The 26,256-nt window shown below is 42.7% G+C and overlaps 1 protein-coding gene across 1 annotated transcript in view; it reads right to left on the bottom strand.

Moving 5' to 3' along the window:
* Positions 1–222: 222 nt before the first annotated feature.
* LOC308315100 (structural maintenance of chromosomes protein 3-like) overlaps positions 223–26,256 on the bottom strand; it is a gene marked incomplete at its 3' end in the record, with an annotated part of 31,388 nt that continues 5,354 nt past the window's right edge. The window contains exons 8-29 of the mRNA XM_080762929.1: positions 22,532–22,649; positions 21,165–21,340; positions 19,470–19,550; positions 16,607–16,771; positions 15,654–15,775; positions 12,838–13,051; positions 11,940–12,043; positions 11,331–11,430; positions 10,926–11,086; positions 10,289–10,433; positions 9,300–9,450; positions 8,019–8,171; positions 7,303–7,454; positions 5,834–5,992; positions 5,507–5,614; positions 5,116–5,224; positions 4,353–4,600; positions 3,418–3,630; positions 2,195–2,368; positions 830–1,007; positions 483–589; positions 223–297 (exon numbers count right to left, since the gene is read on the bottom strand). Of these exons, the coding sequence (XP_080619055.1) occupies positions 223–297; positions 483–589; positions 830–1,007; positions 2,195–2,368; positions 3,418–3,630; positions 4,353–4,600; positions 5,116–5,224; positions 5,507–5,614; positions 5,834–5,992; positions 7,303–7,454; positions 8,019–8,171; positions 9,300–9,450; positions 10,289–10,433; positions 10,926–11,086; positions 11,331–11,430; positions 11,940–12,043; positions 12,838–13,051; positions 15,654–15,775; positions 16,607–16,771; positions 19,470–19,550; positions 21,165–21,340; positions 22,532–22,649 (3,213 nt within the window). The remainder of the gene's footprint in view (positions 298–482; positions 590–829; positions 1,008–2,194; positions 2,369–3,417; positions 3,631–4,352; positions 4,601–5,115; positions 5,225–5,506; positions 5,615–5,833; positions 5,993–7,302; positions 7,455–8,018; positions 8,172–9,299; positions 9,451–10,288; positions 10,434–10,925; positions 11,087–11,330; positions 11,431–11,939; positions 12,044–12,837; positions 13,052–15,653; positions 15,776–16,606; positions 16,772–19,469; positions 19,551–21,164; positions 21,341–22,531; positions 22,650–26,256) is intronic.

The following is a 26,256-nucleotide window of genomic DNA, read 5'->3' as shown; positions in this document are numbered from 1 at the left end:
GTCTAATAAAATAGGAATCAATCAAAAACATATCACACACGGTCATGTTTATTGTTTTCTGTATCAGTATATTGACCAAAAAATAATACAATTGAAACATTAAGCATAAAAAGAACAAGCGTAAAAAGAAAAAAAAGAACATTAGAATACAGGTTTACAATTCTTAGATTTGTTTTTTTAACATTCCTGTCTCGAACGATTTAGCCTCTTTGTGGTGAGGTCTTAAGCATAGGTGCCGCCGTCGTCCTCCACAAAGTCTTTGGCCTGCTCAGCTGAGATCACGTCGATGTGACTCACCTGAAAACAAAACACACTCCATTAACAATCCTTTCTGGATGGGAACACCCTTTTGGCGTCTTAAGAATTATGTTATATACTTTAGCTATTGAAAACTAGCCAATCTACAAGCTCACACCAATGTCACAATGAGAGCTTGCAGATCGGCTATTAGGGACGGCATGTTGAAATGAGTTAAGGCTCACCTTGTTTCTGAACTTGACTCCGTAGAACTTGTTGGCTGATTCCAACAGCTCAGGCCTAAAGGTGGTGGTGATAAACTGGGCGTTGCCTGACAGTTCCACCATCATATCTAAAAAAAATAATAGTAATAATAAAATAAAATAAAACACACACAACAGAAAGATCAATTTCTCTTTTCCGACATTACATTATTTTTTATTTAATTCCAGACACGTTTTTTTATCGACCATAATGGGTTAAAACATTAAGCGTGCGAGAGGCCACGTGCGCGTCGCATCCGTGTGGAGGCTGTTTTAACAAGCTCCATCCCTACGTTAACAGCCAAAGAAATGTCTGTCTGGTTCTTTACCCGAGACGGCCTTCCTGTGCTGGGAGTCGAGGGCCTGGTCGATCTCGTCAAACAGGTAGAAGGGGGCGGGGTCACACTTCTGAATGGCGAAGATGAGAGTCAAGGCCACCAGAGACTTCTGACCGCCAGACAGCTGCTCCATCTCCCTCATCTCAGCCTGCTGCCCTGTGAACGACACCTGAACAACACACAGAGAGGCGAGATAAGCATTGGCACCTTTTTTTGAGTGGTGCAACCACTCCAAGGAACAGCTTTGTCCGTGTCCTGCACCTATGTGTTCACCTATGTGACTATGAGCATCATATAATGAGTACCAGTAGGGGCGCTGTTTGCCAGAAACAGAGAAACAGAGACAGGCACTGTGTGTGTGTGTGAGAGAGAGAGAGAGAGAGAGAGGGGGGGGGGGGGGAGGGAGTTGCACCACTCGGTTCACACAGGTGTGATTTTATATAAAGCCATTGCTGGGATGCTCCCTGACTATCTGTTCCATGTTGGAATTGAACAATAGCACGTATCAGACCCGCTCTAGTGATTTTTTAAGGCTCAAGGTTCCTCAGGCTCAGACAGAGTTGGGCAAGACAGCTTTTTCTGTTAGTGGCCCAGCCTCGTGGAATGAACTTCAAAATGCCTTAAAACTGAGCTCCCCGACATCCTTCGGTCAGTTCAAAGGAATGCTCCAGAACAATTTTCACCGTGATTGCTCCTGCTTAAATTTATTAATTTTACTGGTAATTTATCCGGATTTATAATGTGTTGATTTTGTTTTTTGTTTGTTTTGACTGTATTGAGGGCTTGCCCTCAACTGTATTTCCGAGTATAAATAAAGGTGATGATGACAGTAACAACATCTCACCCTGCTGCCCTGTGAACGTCACCTGAACACCACACAGTAACAACATCTCGCCCTGTGAACGACACCTGAACACCACACAGTAACAACATCTCACCCTGCTGCCCTGTGAATGTCACCTGAACACCACACAGTAACAACATCTCACCCTGCTGCCCTGTGAACGTCACCTGAACACCACACAGTAACAAAATCTCACCCTGCTGCCATGTGAACGACACCTGAACACCACACAGTAACAACATCTCACCCTGCTGCCATGTGAACGACACCTGAACACCACACAGTAACAACATCTCACCCTGCTGCCATGTGAACGACACCTGAACACCACACAGTAACATCTCAGCCCTGGAATTATAAGATGTAGTATTTCAACACTACAGAGATTTCTTCTTAAACACATTTTCATTTGACTCAAATAAAACAAAAGCAGTAGCCATTACCGCAATCTGTAGTCTTTCGACTAGTTCCACAGTTCAGAAGCACATATAGGCCCACTGGCCCAGTCTTACCCTGATGGCGACTCCAATGAACTGGTCCACAGAGGGAACAGTGGTCTGGCTCTCGGCAGCACTTTCACCCTCCTCCTGGAACTGGCTTCCCTCTGCCCTCTCCGTCTTCATCACTAGATGGGCTTTGCCCCGAGGAACCAGCTTCTGGAATACCTCGCTGAAGTTCTTAGACACCTGGGAGAAGAACAAAAAAAAACACTCAAAATTAAACTATATAGCGTTGCACCTGAAAATCTGTGATACGGAACAATTTAAGGTTATAATACCAAGAGAGCAAATCATCCGACACATGTTGTGACGAAGCACATTTCAATGTTTTTCTGCTTTATTTTACCTATGCAGGTTATTGTTTATGTAAAGAAATGTAACGTGTGATGCTGAGTATTTAAATATTATTATCTTCTATTCATATGTGAAAGGTAACGGGTCTTGTACAGGGGTGATTGACAGCTGTCAGTGACGGTTGATTGTCACCACCCAAGGTTACTAGTAGAGGAAGTGACACACGGCGAGGGAAGATCTCACAACAAACAGAGTGCAGGCCTGCACAGAGGAGGAGAGGAGCTCCAGGCGCCAGATAGCGTTTACATTGAGACAGCTATTTAATGTTTAAACGAGCGTATCTGCAGCCACAGTAATTATAAGGGACAGTCGGGCCCAGCGGATTGGGCATCACGTATGCCGCTGCCGTCGGGGATCGGCGTTGGAATTGAGGATTACCTGCCGGTGTTTGGAGGCTAACAGGGCTACTGCTACCGGTGAGACCGTTCCAAAAGTGTTCTTTAAGGATCTTAAATATAGGGGTACCCCGAGCGTTTTCATGTTTCAGTTGGACTGTTTTTGAGCAGAGGAACTTTTCGTTGTGTTGGAACAGTTGTACACTCGCGTGCGCGCGCCTCATTTGAGGGGGACGACGGACGCAGACTTTATTCTCTGCTGACTTTGGGGGGGCTTGGGAAATAATTATTGATTGTTGGTTTAAGTTTGTGTGCCTGTTTATTTTATTTGATAGGGAAAGAGACAGGGAGAGGCGTTACCAGTGAAGTGTACTGTCTACTTTTGATTCTGTCAATTGCTATGTCTTAGCATCTCTATATAAAGAATTCTGACTATAACCCTACGATCCTGCTTAATTTTTCCTTAGTAGTAATTTGCCTTGAATGAGTAAAGGGCGATTGTTACAATGTATCCTGTTGTATTGTGCCAAACTTGATGTTACATACCTGTTTGAAGGTGAGCTGGATGGCCTCGTACTTGCGCTGCTCCATGACGTTAATCAGCTCCATGATGGAGGTGTGGCCGCGGTCCAGCTGCGCCTGACGCCTCATCACCTTCTCCTTCTGCTCCAAGAAGTCCCTGAACTGGTCCAGGGCCTTCTGGTTCACGTGGCTGTACTTCTTCAGCTCCGTGTTGCACTGCTTCAACTCCTGCAACAGCTGGAGGACGGCAAAAAAAAAAAAGGAAAACGTGAATTAAGGGCCTTTCAAACGTGAAGCGAGGAACGCAGGCGTTGTTGCCTGGATCAACGACAGGTCTCCTCCAGGTCTGCTCAAGAGGGGCGCAACAACGCAAGCATAAAAAAAAGAAGCTAAACAGTATCCAGGTCTGGTGAGTCACGGGAGTGTGCACCAAACGAGCACGCACACAACAAATTCATGGGACCGTGCTCACGTAAATACGCTTGCGTTGTCGCACCGCGCCTGCTCCCCAGTGAAAAAATGTAGGTCTCATTGAAAATGAACTATAGGCACATTATATCGCTTCACGTTTGAAAGGCCCTGGCCTTAAGTCACATTGATGACATTTGAACGTTAACGATAATGATGGCACAATCCTGAATGAAGACACAGAAAGCAGGGTTAGAGATGCTGGTTGGATATGTAATGCCTCTTCCTAGATGGACATGAACTTAGCCGTACAACAAGAATTTATTTGGATCGAAACACTCGACGTCAACAGCAACTCCCGACTCAAGCTCTAATGAAAGTGTCCGCAATATTTTGGCCTCTCATCCACAATCAGTGGCACTGGTCTGGCACGCTAAGCCAGGGGTTCTCAACGTTTTTGGGCTGGGGGACCCCAGAAATGCTTTGACCATGTCTCGCGAGTGTCAGGGTCTGGTACTTTTACTGGTGATAAAAGATGAAATCATTGGTACCTGTTTAAGTTTCATGGGCTGATACTTTCCGAAGGCTTCCTGCGGCAGCGAGCCGAGCTCTCGGATCTTCTTCGTGCACTCGTCCTTCTTCTTGAGCAGCATGCCCTGGCGGCTGGTTATCTTCTCCAGCTCCTTGGCGTCCTGGTTGATGACGTCGTTGTGTTCCTTCTCCACGTTCTTCCAGTGGTCCATGCGCTTCACCAGCACCTTGATCTCACTCTCCGCTTTGTCGACCAGAACATCTAGTTCTGGACGACAAAGCGGGAATGAATGTTGTGAGAATAAGGGGGCGGGAAACAGTTTTTTCACAGTCTTGCACATGGACAACTGTTTTGAAATGAAAACTGAATAATTGCCGATTTCTAAAACATTGACAACAATTTGACAAGAGGTTAAGCACTTAAAAGCCTCACAATGCGTAAACAATGGGATCATTTTGCGACGATGTCATCAAAACGCATCTCATATCGCTTTCTGTCCAGTGGATTGCCCGTATGACATAAACGTGGATTAAACAATGAAAACAGGCAATTTGCAGCGAAAGTATTCTACAATTAATTAACTCGGGCAAATCGTGAATAGTAGTCAAAGTGTTAAGTAAAACACGTAACAAAATTGGAAGTGTGTCACGCTTGCTCATTTATTCTCCCGGAATTTTTCCCAGTGAGGGATGGGAGGGGCTGGGAAGTGTGGGGATTATCCCACGCTATCTGCCTTGCCCCCCCGCCCAAAAACGGGCAAGTGTTACGTACACCTCGCCTACCTTCGGAGTGCACCAACGTGTCATTGACACGTTTGTTGATGCCGTGCAGCTCAGAGGTGATGGCGGTGAGCACCGTGCTTCCCTCCGTCTCTCCCAGCTCGTTCAACTCCTGCACAGAGGGGGGGGGGGGGGGGGGAGAATCACACCCGTGTGAAGTGAGGGGCGACTCTTATCATCGTACATCAGGGGTGGCCCAAATGCGGCCCGCGGAGCTGGTGCCCATTCTTTCACATTGAACGTTTTTAACTCAAAGGCCTGGACATGAAAAGGTTTAAGCACCAGTGCTGCACTGACATTTTGTAGAATCAGGTCTTAAAAAAATAAAATGACTGAAATCACACTCAGTAAGTGAACAATGTCACATCGTTGACACTATTGTGGTTCCAGTTACCTGATCCAACTGGTTGAGGCGTTTCCGCAGGTTCTCATTGAGGTACGTTTCCACCCTGGTCATGATGCCTTCCAGCCTAATCCTCTCAGTCAGAAACTTCCTGTTGTCCTGTGGACACACACACACACACACACACACACACACACACACACACACACACACACAAACTTCTTTATTTGAATCTGCAAATTACAGTTCATTTTACAGGGAAACAAATATTAACAGGGTTGAGAGCATAGAGTAATAAAAGGATAGACTGAACGTGGTATTTCAACGGCTCTGTGCGTGGCCATACCATGCAGTGATGCAGTCCATGCCATACAGTACCTGCTGCAGCTGGCGGATCTTGTCGTTGAGCTCGTCAACGTGCTTCTGGTCGTCCAGGCTGAGCTGAGACAGCAGCTCTGTGCCCAGCTTGTCCTTCAGGGACTCCCTGGTGGACTCCATGGTGTGCAGGCTGGCCTCCAGACTCTGCAGGCTGCGTTGCTGGAGGAGGACAGAGAGAAGACGTCAGGGGAGAAAAACTATTACACTTTAACCCATTTAGGCCCGACGTCAAAAAAGAAATCAGACCAGTCTGAAGCGAGTGGTGCAACAGCACCCCCTATTGGTACTCTAAACATCGGGACATAGTCATAGGTTAGGACATGGGGACATTGCTGTTCCTTGGAGGGGTTGCACCACTCAAAAAAAAGTCTTGATCATGAAATACTGTGTTTCTATATCAGTGGTGCTCAATATTTCATGTCAAGGACCTCCAGAATTATCTGTATTTGGCCGCCGACCCCCACCTGAAAATATGTAGTTCCAGGGACCTCCCTCCCGGAAGCAAAGATTTGAGTTTAAAACGTTCGCTCTGAAAGAATATATATATATATATATACACACATATACATACACTCACACACACAAAAATAGCAGATCTACAAGCTCGTAGCACTGCACTCTTGTAGATCTGCTATTTTTCAATAGATAAAGTTTTAAATAACCAAAAGGGGTTCCCGCCCAGAATGGGTTAACATGTGAATAGTGTCCTTATTCTGGGTGCAAACACAGTTCTACAAGATCGTTTTAACTTAAATACTTTACTATATCAGCTATTTTCTGCGAAGATTTGGTGCAGAGGGACACAGGTCTCCACCAGGGCAGGTCAGGTTGTGGCCTCCTGGTGGCGCTATAATAGGCCAATGTGAAATGGCACAGGTCTCCACCAGGGCAGGTCAGGTTGTGGCCTCCTGGTGGCGCTATAATAGGCCAATGTGAAATGGGGGACATTTCTTCTTATGCCTTGGAAGCGGTTATTTTACAATGGTCTCAATCATTCAGAAATAGTGCTTGTCCACTCCGCTCCATTGACTCCAATGGATTCCACCAGAGTTTCGTGGAGAATATGACGTTAGCAACCTTTCCTCATAAGTACTCTTTTTTCGTTCCCGATCGGATCCCGATACCACAATTTCTGTTAGCGATACCGAATACAGATACCAGATATTTATAATACAAAAAAAATGACTTATTTTATCTCGTGTTGTTAATTGCAGCAGACTCCTCACTCAAATGTGCACTTGCCGTTTGGGCAAATCGAAAGCTCACTCCACATGCCCCAACATTTTATTTACCTGCCATAGTGTCAACCCCTTACCCCTGTGTCGGATCGGTGGTTAGACTGGAATATTTGACGATACCGATATGTCCCGATATAACCAAAAAGGGCAGATACAGATACTTTTCTGATACTGATACAGTATCAGGACATCTCTCCTCGTAAGCTTCCCTGCCCAGAGCCCGTTAGTTACCATGGGCATGTAGGTCTTCTCAGACTGCCTCTGCTGCTCCTTGAGCGCCTTCATCTCCGACAGGATGGTGTCTCTGGTGTCTTTGAACATACTCTGCTGCGTCTCCATCTTCTGCTGCTGGTTCATCTGCTCGTCGATCTCGTTGTTGATGCGTGCACAGCCCGATGTTAAGGAAGCACAATATGGCAAAGTGTGTGCGCGCGTGTGTGGGGTAGGGCACAAGATCATGAAACTTTAGCTGCTGATTAATTATCATACAAATAACTGCTATACCAACATTTCACTGCAGAATGTTTAGAACAAATATTCAAATGACTTTCTTGGCCAATTTTGACAGTCCTAATGAGAACCACGGCCAATTCAACAAAAAATAAATTAACAATTTATATCCAAAAGTGCACGTGTGTGAAAAGAAGACACCATTCCATTTAACTCTCCAGGGCCTATGTTATAATTGGCCATGCTTTTGGTTTTTCATCAGAAATACATTAAAAATAAAAAACAATCGGAAATTAATTTTGAATTTTTACACTTGTAAAAAGCTCAAAACATGCTCACTAACCCTAGGAAAGTTGAATTATAGTTTGAACATGCAAATGGAATAGTCAAATTGAAAAATATTCAAGCATTTCTCCCATAAATGTAGGTATTTTTTACTTGAAAATGTAAAGGCCCGACGAGCTGAAGGCCCTTTTAACCAAACGGTGAGAGGATATGTTGGATGTTTCTGCGCAGGTTCTCGTTCAGCTTGGCCTCCAGCTGGCCCAGCTCCTCCTGGGCCTTCCTCATGTCCTTCTGGAGCTCCAGGCGGGACTTCCTGGTGTCGTAGTAGCCTCCGGTCAGCGTTCCACGGTAGCTCACCTGGTCACCTGAATGGGGGGGGGGACGTGTTGGGACAGTAGGGATGGAGCTCGTTAATCTTTATTGATAACGAGAATACAAGATTGGCATACTTTAAATGCTTAGTATGAGGTATAAAGTACAGCAGCCTTGTGTTCATAAAACAGAAAGATTGGGTAAGACTGTGACGTTATGTATGTTTCAGGACCTTTCACTGCTTCGTCTCAACCATTACTATATGGCTCTGGTCTCAGCTACCGCGGTGGATATTTTGACATTCCGTTTTTATTTGTTTTGGAATGTTGCCACTACTGTTGGAGCAGCCATAAACTACACAGGTTCATCTCGATGTTCTGGGCATCTTTGTAATGTTAGTTAGTAAAAAGCAGGTAAAAGAGTAACGTTTGAGGCAGACTAACATCACTCACTCTACCGTTCACTGTAGTGGAAAAGATGCGCCTGGTGAGGGTTTAAAACCCGCGGCTACGTCAAAATATGTCTCTGCGTCTCTCCCATAGACACACACACACACACACTTTTGACAGATTCTGACAGAAAAAAGGAGGGGACGAGTTGAAAGAAACCTCTCTCTCGCATGAAATCGCATGCATTCATGATGTAGACTTCGTCATAACTTTGCGTGGTGGTGGCGGCGCATGCTTAAAATGAACAGATCTACAAGCTGTGTAGATGTACCATACCGTAACCGTACACACCATTCCGTGTCGATAACGTACATCTGTTATTTTTGCGCATGTGAACCTCGTATACGCTGCTATTAAATGTGCGCTGCACCTCCTACATGGATGTGGGTCTACTATTAAAATCAGCCGACAGCTGTCATATCAATAGTGATCCCCGTAAAAAATACATGCTTTTAGAACTAATTATTAATGCAAACTTACAACTGCCGACACCCGACGGTTATCTTCCTATATTTGGTCCTCTATAAAGTCTGAATGTGTTCACAGTTTCACACCAGTAACGAACCGCACCGTGGTTCGTTTGAAAGCGAACAGAGTCCGTAATTTTTTGGCGGACCATGATTCGTTTCTTTGATCCACACCAGAGTTCATGGTTCGTTTTAAACTAACGAAACATGTCCGGTGTGAAAGCGCCCTTAGTTGACGAAATCAACACTGATGATCAACACATACCCTCCATAGTGATGCAGTTGATGCCGAAGTCTCTGGCGTACTTTATGGAAATATCCATGTTGCGGCAGATCAGGGTCTTCCCAAACACGTGTTTGAAGGCCTTCTCAAACCGGGGACTGTAGCGCAGCTTGCTGATCATAGGAATGGCATCCTGAAAGGACAAAACCAAGAGAGGTTTGGATGTGCATCGGACGATTCTACAACGGCCTCCTGACAGTTTTCAGAATAACCCTATGTTTCTATGTCGGTGATTCTCACAATATTTCATGTCAAGGACCCCCAGGAATTATATCTAATTGGCCCATCTGAAAATATGTTGTTCCAGGGACCTCACCCCAGAATAATTAGAATAACAGGAAAATAACTCGATTCTCGATTGAATCAAGTGGTATAAAAGTCAATCAGATAATGTCGTTTTGCATCTTTGTGACAGGCCTAAACATTCTCCCCTTACTCCACACACACATGGGAACAGTTTTGACATAATCATTTTGGAAATATTAAAAGTCTCCCCTTGCCCATCGTGTGTAAGTAGGGGTGCAACGATACATTTTAACAGCCATACGATACGTATCACGATACATGGTTGACAATACGATACATGGATGATACTGGGTCATTATGACGATACGATTCAATGATTTGAAATCGATACAGTAACATTATTTTAAGCCAAGTAATTAAACCCCCCTTTTTATTTTTTATTCAAAGAAATTCTAAATACCACACCAAAAATGTAGTATTGATTGATAATTGATTATTTGCATTGCAAAACAATACGATTCGATACATAGTCAATGTTGCCGTTTTCATTTCGATATACCTCGATTCTTCAAATTAAAATCAGGTTTTTCGATGCAGTTACTAAATAGTTACACCCCTATGTGAAAGACAATCAGTGATCAGGATCAGTCCCAGAAAAGAATCCCCTGATGGATAGGTTACAGCCCTAACATGTTCGTAAAGGAGAAGAAATGGGCGGCTCATACGTTGGTCTCTGCAGGGTAGGCCGTGTCCCGGACGGCCAGCTTGCTGAGGGGCAGGAAGGTGACCTCTCCAGGCAGCTTCATCTGGTTGAACTCACTGAGGATCTTGGTGCTCACCTCGTCTGTCTCTACGATGTGGTAGAACAGCCTGGGAGGAGGAGGACGACGGAGGGAGGAGAGAAGTAGTTACACCACCATGGGAGGAGGATGGAGGAAAAGAGAGAAAGAACCGGAGGACATGAACGAAATAAGTCATCCACATTCTCAGTAGAGATTAAGGCTGCCAGCTTTGGTTTTTAGAAGACCAGATATTACATAATGTCTTCTAAAGTTTCCTGAAAAACCTATGTTTCTAGATCAGTGGTTCTCAAACAATTTCATGACAAGGACCCTAAACTTTTTTGTATTTGGCCACCGACCCCCATCTGAAAATGTGTTGTTACAGGGACCCCCCAGGATCAATTATTTGAGTTAAAAACGTTTGCTGTGAAAGAATACATATATATTCAAAGATTTGCACAAATTTTCTGGATATTTCAAAAATAGATCTACAAGCTTGTAGCACGTTAAGAGCATTTCTTAGTAGCCACAACTTTTGTTTTGTGTAGCAGTAGAGCATTGGGCGTTTTAAAGAGCTTACCCAGCACCAGCAGTCACCGCCACACAGGTGTAAAAAGCAGGCTCGCACTCAAAGTTGTTCATGACGATGCCGTGGTATCCATTGACGACATGCTGGTTGATTGTGTTCCGGCGGAAATCATTCAGGACCTTGTTGATGCTGTCGCTACCATTCAGAATACCCTAAAAGAGACGGGAAGGAAAATAACAAACAATATTCCTCGCTTTTATGTCCATTTATGATGTTTTTAAATCCCTCAATATCATTTCAAAAAGGTTAGGACTAAAAGAGAATGAAATGTAAGACCAAACAGTTAGCGACTGAATCAGAAAGCTCCTACTTGAGTAGTACAATCCTCCTAATATAAATGCTGACTGGGTTAAATGTGTGATGGTGACAGCCGCCCTAGAGGTGAACGAGACAGACCTTGCCAGTGGCAGCTCTGAGGAGCTGCCGTTTCTTCTCCAGGTCCTCCTGTTTGGCCGTCAGGGCCTGCTGCTCTGCGTTCTCCTCACGCCACAGTTTGCTGGACGGACAGAGACGATCACACACCGTCCATGGTAAACCCCTTATGCCTAAAATACTTTTCCTTTTTTTCTTTCTTTTTAAACTTTTTTGAACAGTTAAAATAGCCAATCTACAAGCGTGTGTGGAGAGAGAGACAGGGAGAGAAGTAGGCTACGTCCTGTCGGTATCGTGCATTAATCACGGGATCCTGCACCCATACGTGAGACCTCAAAATTAATTGAAATAAAAAAAACAGATGTAGCCTACTGCATATGTATTGGGTCTGGATCGCATCGTCTCGCAGTGTGTGATCCCTAGTCGGCGATCAATCGTTTAGTGTGAAAACCACAAAGATATAATGACAGCCGATATATATATAAAAAAAGGACATTACATAACGATCAGATGACTCGCCGACAACTTTAAAAGTCCTACAATGTGTAGGGACCATAAGTCATGCCTAAGATTCTAATTATATTGGGAGGAAGATGGAGTTTCAAAGAGATGGGGGAGAGAAGTGTTTCTTACTTTCTTTCACTTAGCAACCCATCTTTTTTGTTCTTCACTTCATAGTATTCCTTGTCGAGCTCCTCAATGTGAGTCTTGACTTCGATGAGATCTTGATCGTGTCTCTACAGAGGCAAAGAAAGCATTAGCAGGACAAATCCAAGTCAGGCTTTGAATAATTTCAAGAATTTCATGATCTTATATCTTTTACACAATATACTTTGATATCATTAACCCATTTTGGGCGGGAACCCCTTTTGGTGTTTCAGAATCGGACCAGGGAGCAAACAAACGTGATTGGGACATCCCTAGTATCAATATTATATCCATATCATGAATATTAGACTGGATATAGGTACCCCGAAGCCCCGTTGTTTTTCCTTGGAGACTACAACTGTAGACTCGAGGGGGTCCTGCCATCGGACTTCCTACACCCACACTTTCTGATATGAACAATAACGCCATCACACGACTAGCACTCTCGATATCAAATGACACTGACCATCCTCTGTATCGTTTCTTTAACCTCATGCCATCTGGACAAAGATACAGAACCTTGCCATGGAAAAAGGTCCGTTTTAGTAGGAGTTTTGTCCCCTCAGCCATCGCTGCATTAAACAAACTGCCCCGCCGATAGGATGGTTCTGTACACAGCTTGTGGGGACCTCATGTTTTGTTTTTTGTACTGTCTTGGTGTTATGTGCTCTGTGTTGTTTTTGATGTGGGTGTTGAACTGTTGAACAGATTGTGAAGACAAATATCCTTCGGGACAATAAAGATTATTATTATTATTATTGTCTGCGATTTTGGATATTGTACTATAAGTGTTCTATAAAAAAAAACTCAAAATCAAATGATCAGGAGCAAAAACAAACGTGATCGAGAAATAAGTATCATTATTATCATATCTAACACATACATTGTACTGCTCCACCATCCTCTCCTTGTTGGTCTCCATGTCTTTCAGATCTGTGGTGATGGTCTCGATCTGTCTCTCCTTGTCGTGGATGACTTGGTCCAGGGACTTCAGCTCATTCTTGATCCACTCGTCTCTCAGCTCCTTGGAGGTGAACTGGCTGACTCGACCCTGCTTGGCATACAGGTCTGTTCTCTCCTGCGTGGCCTGGGCCAGTCTGGTGGGGATGCAGGGGGAAAGAACGCAACCTGAGACCAGTGTTGATTTCATCCACTAAAACTAAGATGAAAAATGTTCGTCGACTACCTTTTTTTCACTGACGAAAACTAAATGGAAACTAAATGAAAACTATGCTACGATGACTAAAACTGAGACAAAATATATTGACGATTTCGTCAACAAATAACTAGACTAAAATGTTAGGGACTAATGGACAAGAGATACAGTATAAGTCATTTTACACTTGGTTGCATGATGAAAATAGCTGATTTACAAATCTAGAACTTCCCGTTTGAGAGCTAGCAAATTTAAGACATTCGGTTGCTTTCAGAATAAAAGTGTCGTAAATTAAATAATTATTACATTACATTATTAGTGTTATTATTACATTACAGTTATTGTAAAGACACACATTATGTTTCTGTGTAAAAATAAGTAACTAAATAACACAGAAACATATCTTATAGCATAATTTAAATGCTTAATTTGTAGTTTTAATGTGCAAATAACTTTTTTTAAATACTCTAGAGGGTACTCTTATTTTGAAGAGATCGTCTTAAATTTGCTGGCTTAGATTTGCCAAAAAAACAGTGCTGCGCAAGTGCGCAACCATAGACCCGTAACACTGCTCTGGGCTGACAGCCAGGCAGCCCTGAGCATGCAGGCAAAGCGCGCCACGGGATGGTTATATATTTTATAATACATTAGGCTACATACGCCAGGGCTCCAGACTAACTTTTCCACAGGTAGCACTGGTGATACCTACCTTTTCAGTTGGTAGCGCCACCACAAATTAGGTAGCACCAACTTTTTTTGTATAGCGCCGCAGCGCGGTATTAATACATGACCTTATCACCAAGGCTAGCAAAGGTTTTCTTGGCTGAAGCATAAATGCCTTAAATTAAGCACATAACATTTATATTTCTCACTCACACATTCTATAGGAAATTATTAAAATGAATTAACCTATAGTGCATTTTTCCATATCGTTATTATCATTTGGCTACTGTATATGAAACAGAATTAAATGAGACACACCCCTTACCTTCTGCATGGGCATGTTCAACCTAATGGCGAATAAGGATATTTAACACTGAGGTGCCCACTGCCCACTCTTCCTGCACCCTTTAGCAATGTGAAATGCCACCGAATTCATAATCTTTGCCCACTTTCCTCCTGTCTTTTCTTTATATGGAATGAACATGTGAAAGCTTATATGCTTTTATTGTGAAGGGGAAAGTTTCTAAACGTCTCAGCCTGCATATTTCCATGTGCTGATCTACAAGCTCACAACGTGTGGTGGACACGACGCGTTGTGAGCTTGTAAATCTGCTATTTTCAGCATGCAACACCACGTCGTACGACGAAGAATATACCAGGTTTCACATGGGAGATGTATTTTGTTCGAGGCGATCATGTATGTAGCCTGGCCTGCATACAGTCTATGGCCTGCACACAGCGCTACTCGACGCAAAATAACAAGCTATTAGAAGCTATTTTTCAACAACAAGTTTACCGTGTTTGCGGTTGGGGACGAGGCGCAGTCCCCCATATTATGTTGTGTCTGCTGTCTCCGTGGATTCAGCGACAGCAATGCACAGCATCATCATGCAGTTGTAAAAAAAAGTGTGCGCTCCAGGGAAACTTATGTAGCCTACAGCCGATGCTGAAATCAGTTTCGTTTTTTTCGGGGTTGATCAGTGAGCACGCCGCCGCTGTTGAACTCACGCGTGTCGTGTGCAGACCGGTGCAGACAATCGACAGACAGGCAGAGAGAGGGAGCGAGAAAGAGAGAGAGGAGGCTCGGAATGAGCGAGAATAAAGTAATATTTTATTATCACGCTAATGCCCGTGCTTCATGTTTGAGGCTGGGAGTGAAAGCAATAAGTAGCACCGGTGCGACCTCGTTCAAATTTAACTCACACATTAAGAAATTAAGTCGCATATACGACCTAATAGGTTGCACGCTGGAGCCCTGGCTGCCGCCTATCACAAGGCTTTTTATTTACATCATGGTTTTACATTCACCATCGCTGATGAGCAGCACTTTGTAGGCGAGGAGGGAGGCTTGTTCAGGAACTCCATTATCATATATGGCTCTGCATTAATGTAATAAACACACATGCGCTGTGAGCCAACGTGAGCCATGATGTCATACATTTTGCGGATTCACCGTTTTGCCTGTTTACACGGAGAATGGATAAAACGGCGTTCTCAAAGATTTCCACTCTGGAAGGTGGTTTCACTTTGTTGCGTTTTCACCTCCTGAGAACACGGTTCTCGTCTAAATGACAGCAGCAAACAATACTTTATTTTGCCGTTTTCTATGAACACCATCCTCATGTAAATAGCACCTTAAGCCCATCACACACCGTCTGCGACCGTCTGCGGCGCGACACGTTGCCGCGCGGCGCCGCCTGGAAGATAGAACTGTGTTCTATCGGCGCGCCAGGCGACGCGACGGAGCCGGTGTGCGATAGGTTCATTGAAAATAATGGAGGTGGCTGTGTCCGCCGCGTGGCGGACGCAGCTGGTGTGTGGTGGGCTTCAGTCTCCCTTTGCCACAGGGTAAAACGGGCTGTGATGCGGGTCATCCCTACCTTGCGATGCTCTGCCCCTCCTTCCTCTTCACTTCGCTGAACTCGGGCTCTGTCTTCTGCAGCTCCGTCTGTGTCTTCTCGATGTTCTCCAGCAGATTCTCACGCTCATTCAACAGGCGTATCTGGACGGAGAACATAAAGAGGATGTCAAGAAGTTATGTAGAGAAAGGTCAGAGAAAACTTGAAAGTCTTGCAGCAAGCAAAATGGATGACTGTGAATGGCAAATAGTTCGTTTATATACTTCAATAAAAATCTCAAACTATCATTTAGCTGGGGACCCCCTGGAACTCACTCAAGGATCCCTGGGGGTCCCCCTCGGACGCCACTTTGGGGAACCACTGGTATAGAGTTTAGAATGAAGCTTCCGTACCCCCTGTTCACTGACGAAAACTAAATGGAAACTAAATGAAGACTAAGCTACGATGACTAAAGCTAAGACTAAACATACTGACGATTTTGTCAACAGCTAAAAACTAAATGGAAACTACATGAAAACTAAGCTATGATGACTAAAACTAAATATACTGACGATTTCGTCAACAAATAAAAACTAGACTAAAATGTTAGGAAGGGACTAGTGGACAAGAGATTCAATATACCGTAATTTCCGGACTATAAGCCGCTACTTTTTTCCCATGCTTTGAACCCTGCGGCCTATACAACAGTGCGGCTAATATATGGATTTTTACAGCTAACGGCCACTAGGGGACCTTCTAAATCTATCTCTATGGCCTCTATGCGGCTTATAGTCCAGTGCGGCTTGTATATGTACACATTTGGTTTTTCCCCTAAATTTAGCTGGTGCGGCTTATATTCAGGTGCGCATTATAGTCCGGAAATTACGGTAAGTCATTTTATACTTTGTTGCATGCTGAAAATAGCCGATCTACAAGTGTAAAATCAATCATTACGACGGCATCAAGGCCTGCCAAAAACAACATTGTTCCGTTACATTCTGTTCACTGTTGCCCGTCAGCTCATCCTGCAGGTCTTTGGCCTTCAGCTCCAGCTTGGTCCTCTGCTTGATCTGCTCCTGGCGCTCTGCCCCCAGCTGCTCCATCTCCTTCCTCATGGCCGAGATCATCGCCTTCATCTCTCGCACCGCGTCCTCCGTCTCCTGCAAATCGGGGAAGGTCTAAATAGTGGCGGATATCGCCAGGTACCTGGCGATGCGATTACACATCGTTTCCGAGGGTAACGATTTGATTAATCCTGATTAATTGGGCTATATTACGATTCGATTAATCCCGATTAATCATGATTAATCACTCACTGTTAATCACTCAGTCAGACTAATAAACAAAGTGCTTTCTAATGATTATGAATATATATTCTTTCACAGTGCACGTTTTTAACTCAAATCTTTGCTTCTGGGGGGGGGGGGGGGTCCATAGAAGAAAATATTTTCAGATGGGTGGCCAAATACAGAACAGCAATAAGCAGCTTTCTTTAAAAAAAAGAATGAGTTTGTACAAGCATACAATAAATATATATTAATAATGACATAAGATGTCATGTCATAGAAATACATGGGCAGGATTTCGGTTGAGGTCAGCAGCACTCTGTCAAATTGCCTTTATTCTTTGTTAGGACAAAAAAGGTGCTTTTCTTTGTTTCCTTATTCAGGGGTTTAATTTTCAGTTACTGAAGTGTCATTAAGGAAGCTTTGGGGTAGTTATTGAGACAATTATGTTGCACCTTTCTGTTTGTTTGCACACATTAAGTAAAGTATTTTACAAGTGTATGGCAACATTTTGGATTCTATGATGTTGATGGGGCACGGGAACTCGATACAACTCACAACGTGTACAAGACCATATTGCCCACTGACATCCAGAGATGCAGTCAAGACAACCATCCCGATCCCCAACACACGGACAGCTGCCCATGCACTCAGAAAAGGCGACTAGAATTACGAAGTCCATCAGGCACTTTTATTGCAAAGGATTTACGTTCACATTCGGTCGTGGGGAGCGACGGATTCCGGGCCATGTTAGCACTTTGGAGCCACACTAAATCGTCCCATCTCGGCCACATTTCACAGGCGGTCGATTGTGTGAGTTTTATCGAGTTCTCGTGTCCCCTCAACCACATACAATCCAAAATGTTCCTTTTCTGTCATATTTTTTCTCTTATCCTCCGCGTTGGTAACTCGTTCCGTTTTGGTTGTTGAAAGCTAAAGTGTGTGCGAGCGCTGTGTGCGTCACTCTAAACGGTCCGGTACGACGACGCAGCGCAGTCGCAGATTAGTTCCGCCCTTTTGCTCCGGTAAAAAAACATACATTATATAATCGATGTTTGACATTTGTGCATCGATTTTTTTCCCCACCACTAGTCTAAAGCGTTATTCATAGTCTGATTTATCGGTGGTGAGGTGACCACCGCAACTACAACATGACGTTACGAGCCGCGGTGAAGAGCAAACCACCGCTCTCCCCAGCCCTTCTCTCCGTTTTCACTCACCACCGCTCCACGTTATTACAGCTCCGGTGGTCACCTCACCACCGAAAATCCAGACTATGAATAGGCCTGAAAAAGGTTTATTTATGTATGATTGAAAATAGACCATAGCAGCTATGCTGGTGGCATAAGGCGGAGGATGGGTAGTGCTGTACGATTCTAGCTCAAATGTGAATCTCGATTTTTGCTCCACAAGAATTGAGATCACGATTTTCGCACGATTCCAATATTTTTTTCCCCCCTATGAAAATATTTATTCTTTTAGTCTGCAGTTGCTGAACATTACTGCATTCACTGTAGCTTTAAACAGACATCAAAGTGCTCGACTTAAACCTCTCTTAGTCTAAAAGTATAAAATTAATTGGACAGCCCTGAGCCAACTAGTGCTGCATGATTCAGTAGGTGCCTGAATCTAGATCGCCAGCCTTTTTCGATCAGTTGTGCAGCACTTCGGGGATGTGTGCCAACGTTTGTCTTAAACCAACTACAAGGGTCCAAACGACATTATAGCCCATAGTACTCTACATGGAGTTAGACAAAAAGGTGTGTTTTAAGATTTCGTGTAAAAATGTCCACAGATTCAGAGAACCGTAGATCCCTTGGCAGGCTGTTCCACAGCACAGGGGCGTAGTAGCTAAAGGCGGCTTTGCCATATTCTTTTGTTTTAGGGGTCTCTGGAATCTCTAGGAGACCAGCGCTGGATGATTTAAGGGGTCTGCCGGGCACATATTTTGGAAGCATTTCTGAAAAATTGATAGGTGCATTTCCATTTAATGTTTTAAAAACAAGTAAAATATTTTTTAAATCGATTCTAAAATGTATAGGCAACCAATGCAGGGACTTTAAAATTGGTGTAATGTGTGCTCTGCGTTTGGTCTTTGTCAGCACGCGGGCAGCTGCATTTTGGACCAGTTGTAACCGACCAATGGATTTTTTGGGTAAAACAGACAGGAGAGCATTGCAGTAGTCAAGCTATTACTATGTGAGTGAGTTACAGTACAATGCACAGGTGTTGCTAAGGTTAAAGAGGCAAACAGTTTGTTGACTGTATTGTGAGAACAAAGACTGTCGATGTCGGCTGACTGTTGTACTTGTTAACCTGCTGAAGTGTAAATAAATATCCTTTAATTTAAAACGAAGTTAACATTTGGACATCAGTTTTTTGTTTTTTATTATACATGTCTAAACTAGATCTCGGTTTCAGCAACCAGCCGAAAGTTCAGGACTGACACATACTTTTTTTATCTGAGAACTCTTCTCTGATTAAGCCTTTTTTGGTCCGAAGCCCTTTCCAGCCCACATTGTGTCAAAAGGTATGAACATCCTGGATCATAATAGTTCATTGAGTCTTTTACCTTCACTTTGTCCATGGCATCCTGCTGAGCATCACGCAGCTGTCTGAATTTTTCTCCACAGCTCTCGCTCTTTGAAGACAGCTGAAAAACATCGGGCATTAAAAAGCACAGCAGTCTTACGGTCATACTGTGCAAGATTCATTTTTAGTAGAATCTTCTTTCATGCATCTCCATTGTGATCACAGAGACTGTCTATATGGAAGTAGCGCTCAAAAAGGGAAGCTGTTTAGGGTCATAGTCGCCTGAGGATATTTTGGAATGCAAAAACAATTAACGTTAAAACAGCAATTTTTAGAACGGCCACAGCAGGCATCTAACAGCTGACATATTAGTTTTAGTGAGTAACACATTCATTAATCAACATTACTTACTAAATGAAGCATATGAACAGTGTAATCTTTTCATGCATTTCTTAATCTAGCCACTAGATGGTAATGTTCTGTTGTATATCATTTGACTAGAGAGTAACCTGATACCACAGTGCCAAACCAGAATGACAACCTGTCAGCCACTGGCAGGCAGCTAGATTTAAACAAACAATCAGAGAAAACACTTTTATGTGCTCCGTGATCAGCTTTCCTGGTAAAAGAAAAGTAATTCTGGAAAAGCCACCAGTACTTTTAAGTATGTCAGTTAAAGTCAGTCATGTGGTAGCCTGAGCTAACGCTAGACCTTTCTGGCCTAGATGGGAGGGTCGCGGCTCAGATTGGTTCACCGATCTGTCCGTCAGCTGGTGGCCAGCATTCATTTCCGAATTTACAGAAGCATATTACCTAATGTGTGAAAAGCCAGTTCATTTAACATTCATTTCGTTTTACATTTCATAAATCTCCCCAGATTGAAAAGGTTCTTTGTACTTCAGGGGTTGACACTAAGGTCTCAGAGGCACTTGCCCATCAGGTCATGCTGTACTTGCCCTAATAAGGTCCTTCCCACTTGCCCGAAAAGTAACATTTCGTTTTGCTTTCTGGGGCTGTGCGATAAATGTCAATTTTCATGCCAAATACCTAAATTGCTATGAATACGACTATGGATTGACACTAATTTCATAGTGTAGCTACAGTGAAAATAGCACATTATAGGTAAACGCTGGCAGTGGTCTTGTTTTACATTCCAGACCAGCAGACAGAGCGCTCTGTCCACTTTCAGGTCTTTAGACAGATATCTCGCGTTGATAGACTCGTTGCGTCCTCATGAAAAACAAGCACTTTCCCGGTCAGGCAACCTGAAAGCTAGCCTGGTGCAGAGCCTTGGATATAGACAGAGTTACGCAAACTGTGTTCACTTCATGGGGCCAGTCCAATGGCGGCTCTCCTACATAGACTTCTATTGAGAATGGGGACAACCAACTGGGACAAGTCCTGGACCGGAAGTAGACAGAAATGCATTGGACTGTACACATGCTTAAAATAGCTCTTATTTGCGCCGCCCTTGTTTAAAACAATGCATTTCCAACTCTCAGTTCAGGCTGCATGAACAGCGCTCGGTTTCTGCCCCCTCAATATCGCAACTCTTCTATTAGATGGCTCTGGCCTGGCCCAGCCAGCGTGCTTTCTGGTCTAGAGGGGCGGGCGCGCTTGAAGCAAGCACTGGAGAATATTGGTTCACCGATCAGAGGCCAAGGGCAGGTATATAAATTGACACCCAAGGGCAGGTGGGCAACCCTTAGTGTCAACAACACCTGTACGTCATTACCTGGTCCAGTTTGGCGCAGGCCTCGTTGAGCTCCAGCTGGTAGATGGTGTACTCCAGGGCTCTCCTCATCTTGTCCCACTTCTGGTACTGAGCCAGCTCCTTCTTCTCATCCGCCAGGGCGGTGATGCGCTCCTCGATGTACTGGAGCAGCTCTAAGGTCTGCTCTCGTTTACCCTCTGGACGCAGTGGACACGAGGGACACACAGTGGACAGGAGGGACCCACAGTGGACAGTCACAGGACACATTTTTATTACCAGTGGTGGAACTCATATCTTTGCTTCTGCGGGGTCCCTGGATGGAACAACATATTTCCAGATGAGGGTCGGTAGCAATTACATATCGTTGTTGTCGGGGGGAAACCTCATAACTCCATTTTTGAGGTTTTTGGCATAAATAAATCAGTGCTATTGAATACATCAGTGCTACAGTTACAACACCAACTTTGATGGGGATGTATTGTATTGCTTTGTTTTAAAAATATAAGGTTTTCTTTATTTCTTTAAAATGTTATATTAAGTTATGAGGTTTCCTCCCGACAGCAGAGATATGTTTGGGGGTACTTGACATGAAAAAGTTTGGGAAGCACTGATTTAGAAGACATGGTCCTCTCAGGTCTTTTTCATAATCATCTAACCAGAAAAAGTTAGCACAAATAGTAAAATTACAACTATTTGTGGTAACTTTTTCTAGTTTTATGATTATGAAAAACATTTTGTTTTAGGAATTTATTTTCGTTTTAGCAGATTTCTTATGTAAAGCTTGGGGGGGGGGAATGCATAATGTTTTGTTTGTGTGAAATGGAAAAGGAAATTGTTTGAGTGAAATGAAATTCGAAAAACACCTATGCAATATTGATGCAATGATTTGTATGCATTTGTGTCCTCTAAGGCCTGATTTACACTGGCAGCCAAATCAAGCCTGAATGTAGCCTGAATTAGATCTGTGTCACTTCAAGATAGAAATCCAATTTGCTTAAATAAGTCTAAATGCAGACAGGTTACATGGAATCCGACTTTTTCAAATGTGACTTGACTCCAGAGGTGGTTTCAAATCTGATTTAAATCCGATCTGAGGAGATCTGGATCAGTCTGAATGCAACGTCCACATGAAGTGACGTGAGTCACATATCAAACTGTCCAAACGACACCCGCAGCGCGACCCGAGCGCTACTGACGTGACGTCATTACAGAGCGCGAGTATTTTAATTTAAGTAAACAAAGAAGAGAGAAAAACAACCAAACGAGAGCAAAAGAAAACAAGCGAGAGGACAGAAAAGAGAGAAAACAATAGTGCAACACATGTTTGTTTTATAGGAATAATGTCAGCACTACAGCGGACGCCGCAAGTTAAAAGATGTGTCCGTTACCCGTCTCCTTCATGAGGGAAAGGCTTTCCTCTTTGCGCTCGTCGTACACGTGGGTCCCCGCCACTTCTCTCAACAGTTTCAGACGCTGAGAATCAGGAGCCGTTGCCATTTGGTTGACCTGCAACAAAAAAAAAAGAGATCAAAATTAGGGGCGGATATCGCCAGGTACCTGGCGATGAGATTACATATCGATTCCGAGGGTCACGATTCGATTAATCCAGATTAATTGGGCTACATTGCGATTCAATACTGATTACCGTAATCACTCACTGTTAATCACTCAGTCACTGTGTGACTAATAAACAAAGTGCCCTCTAATGATTATGAATGTATATATTCTTTCACAGTGAACGTTTTTAACTCAAATCTTTGCTTCTGGGGGGGTCCATAGAAGAAAATATTTTCAGATGGGGGTCCGTGGCCAAATACAGAACAGCAATAAACAGATTATCAAACACTCAGGCCAGCTCCTCCCCATCAAACTCTTAAATAATGAGTTTGTACAAGCATACAATAAATATATATATTTATATAAATGAATAATGACATAAGAAGTCATAGAAATACATGGGCAGCAGCACTGTCAAATTGTCTTTATTATTTGTTAGGACAAAAAAGGGGATTTTCTTTGTTTCCTTATTCAGGGATTACATTTTCAGTTACTGAAGTGTCATTAAGGAAGCTTTGGGTCAGTTCTTGAGACTATATGTTACACTTTTCTGTTTGTTTGCACACATTAAGGAGCATTTGGTTAAAAGTATTTTACAAGTGTATGGCAACATTTTGGATTCTATGATGTTGAGGGGACACGGGAACTTGATAAAACTCACAACGTGTACAAGACCATATTGCCCACTGACATCCAGAGATGCAGTCAGGACAACCATCCCGATCCCGAACACACGGACAGCTGCCCATGCACTCAGAAAAGGCGACTAGAATTACGAAGTCCATCGGCACTTTTATTGCAAAGGATTTACGTTCACATTCGGTCGTGGGGAGCGACAGGTTCCGGGCCATGTTAGCACTTTAGAGCCACACTACATCGTCCCATCTCGGCCACATGTCACAGGCAGTCGATGGTGAGAGTTTTATCAAGTTCTCGTGTCCCCTCAACCTCATACAATCCAAAATGTTCCCTTTCTGTCATATTTTTTCTCTTCCCCTCGGCGTTTGTAACCTGTTCACTCTAACCCATATGGAAAAAAAAGTAGAAGAAACATATATGTTGTCCTGTTGCCTCCAATAGTAAGTATTTACATTTTTTATGTATGTCATTTACATGTATGTCATGTAAAGTACATACTAGATTTTATATGTGAACTCTTGAAAGTGGCACCTTTCATACAATCCTCATATAAGACAATAAAGTGAATCATGTATGAATCAAGTAAACAACATGTATGTGATCTATGAGGTAAGTACATGGCAAACTGTATTTTCCTTATATGTTCCATACAATGTTTGTAGTTTTAAATTATATGAGATATATCCTTTCCATATATAAAAAAAATACCATTATAGTATGTATTTTATAGTTTGTAACCATTTAATTTACAAGAAAAGTATGCTTCTTTTATATGATTTTTATAACATTGTTATATGTCAGCCAATACATTATACCTTATAGTTATAAAAAAAACATATGTTTTATCTATGACTATATATAAGTTTTTATATGTGAAGTGTATGATAGGTATAAAAAACATATGCGCTATAGACCCCTGGGAGATGGTTGCTGAGATAGAGCACCACACCTACTATACCATCAACTCCCAATTCTTCCCGCATCACTTGCCGCACCCAAGCTGTGCTACTCATACGCTGAGTTGCCAGTGCCCAGGATCGAACCCACGAACTTGTGGTCTTAAGGCGAGAGCTCTACCGACTGAGCTACCCAGACACATCCTGACATATGTGAAGTGTTTGATATGCTCTCTTTATGTTTTTTGTTTTTTTTAGAAGATTCTTATAAGTTACCATAGCAGTATAAAATAAAATGCATTGGGAGGTACATGGGGGGACAATGGTGGTGACACTGGCTGGGGGGGCACTGGTTGGGGGGGCACTGGGGGCTTGTGTCACACTGGGGGGACACTGGCTGGGGAGGACACTGGCTGGGGGGGGGGCATCACACTGGGGGGACACTGGCTGGGGGGCACTGGGTGGGGGGTGTCACACTGGGGGGTCACTGGCTGGGGAGGACACTGGCTGGGGGGGGGCACTGGGTGGGGGGATCTTAAATAATGTAGGAGTCATAAAATGTAAAAGGGAATACAACTCATTATTTTGTCATCTCATGTTATTTCATTGTAAGATTAGGTTTTGTTTAATTTGGATGTCTCTGTGACATACATGGCCTGTATTGTATGGTTTCTATACAATATCCTATCAGATTTTGGTTTCACTGATGTTTGCCCAACTCTACAAGTTTGACAACACACAATTACTAAGGATTTTGTATGTGGATTTACTGCAGTAATTATTTATAAGTTCATATGTATTTCAATTTATACTAATTTACTAAGAATATTGTATGTGGATTTACCGTCACATATAGGTCTTATAAGTTACAAAATTATATAGGTTTCACTTTACAAAAACTTACTATGGCTCTTATATGTGCTTTGACTGTTATATATAGTTCCTATAAATGACAAAATTATATAAGTTTCACTTTACAAAAACTTACTATGGCTCTTATATGTGCTTTGACTGTTTTATATAGTTCCTATAAATGACAAAATTATATAAGTTTCACTTTACAAAAAAATACTATGGCTCTTATATGTGCTTTGACTGTTATATATAGTTCCTATAAATGACAAAATTATATAAGTTTCACTTTACAAAAACTTACTATGGCTCTTATATGTGCTTTGACTGTTTTATATAGTTCCTATAAATGACAAAATTATATAAGTTTCACTTTACAAAAAAATACTATAGATCTTATATGTGCTTTGACTGTTTTATATAGTTCCTATAAATGACAAAATTATATAAGTTTCACTTTACAAAAAAATACTATAGATCTTATATGTGCTTTGACTGTTTTATATAGTTCCTATAAATGACAAAATTATATAAGTTTCACTTTACAAAAAAATACTATAGATCTTATATGTGCTTTGACTGTTTTATATAGTTCATATAAATGACAAAATTATATAAGTTTCACTTTACAAAAAAATACTATGGATCTTATATCTGCTTTGACTGTCATATATATTAACTACAAGTTTCATGTAAAACATATACAAATTTAGTAAAAATTTTTCCATATGGGAAACTGCGTCACTCTAAACGGTCCGGTACGACACCGCAGCGCAGTCACAGATTAGTTCCGCCCTTTTGCTCCGGTAAAAAATAATCGATTTTTGACATTTGTGCATCGATGACTTATCGCCCATGACGGCATCGTGATTAATCGATAATTGAGTTTTTCCCCACCACTAATCAAAATCCACGCTGATGAGTTGAGTATATCTTCACGGCAGTGATATTTTTGGCAGAACATTTTAGTTTTAGTCATAGTCTCTTGAATAGTTTACATTTAGTTTTGGTCACATTTTAGTCACCTGGAATGTCATAAGATTTTAGTCGACAAAATCTAGTTGATTTAGTCGACTAAAATGTATTTTGGCGGGCCTTGATGTTGTCGTAATGACTGATTTTAAACTTGCTGAAAATAGCCGATCTACAAGCTCACAACGCGTCGCAGC

This window comes from Protomyctophum bolini (assembly GCF_963924005.1).
Source record: "Protomyctophum bolini genome assembly, chromosome: 5".
NCBI lineage: Eukaryota > Metazoa > Chordata > Actinopteri > Myctophiformes > Myctophidae > Protomyctophum > Protomyctophum bolini.
Note: the sequence above shows the minus strand (reverse complement) of the source record. Positions and strands in the feature narration are given on the sequence as shown.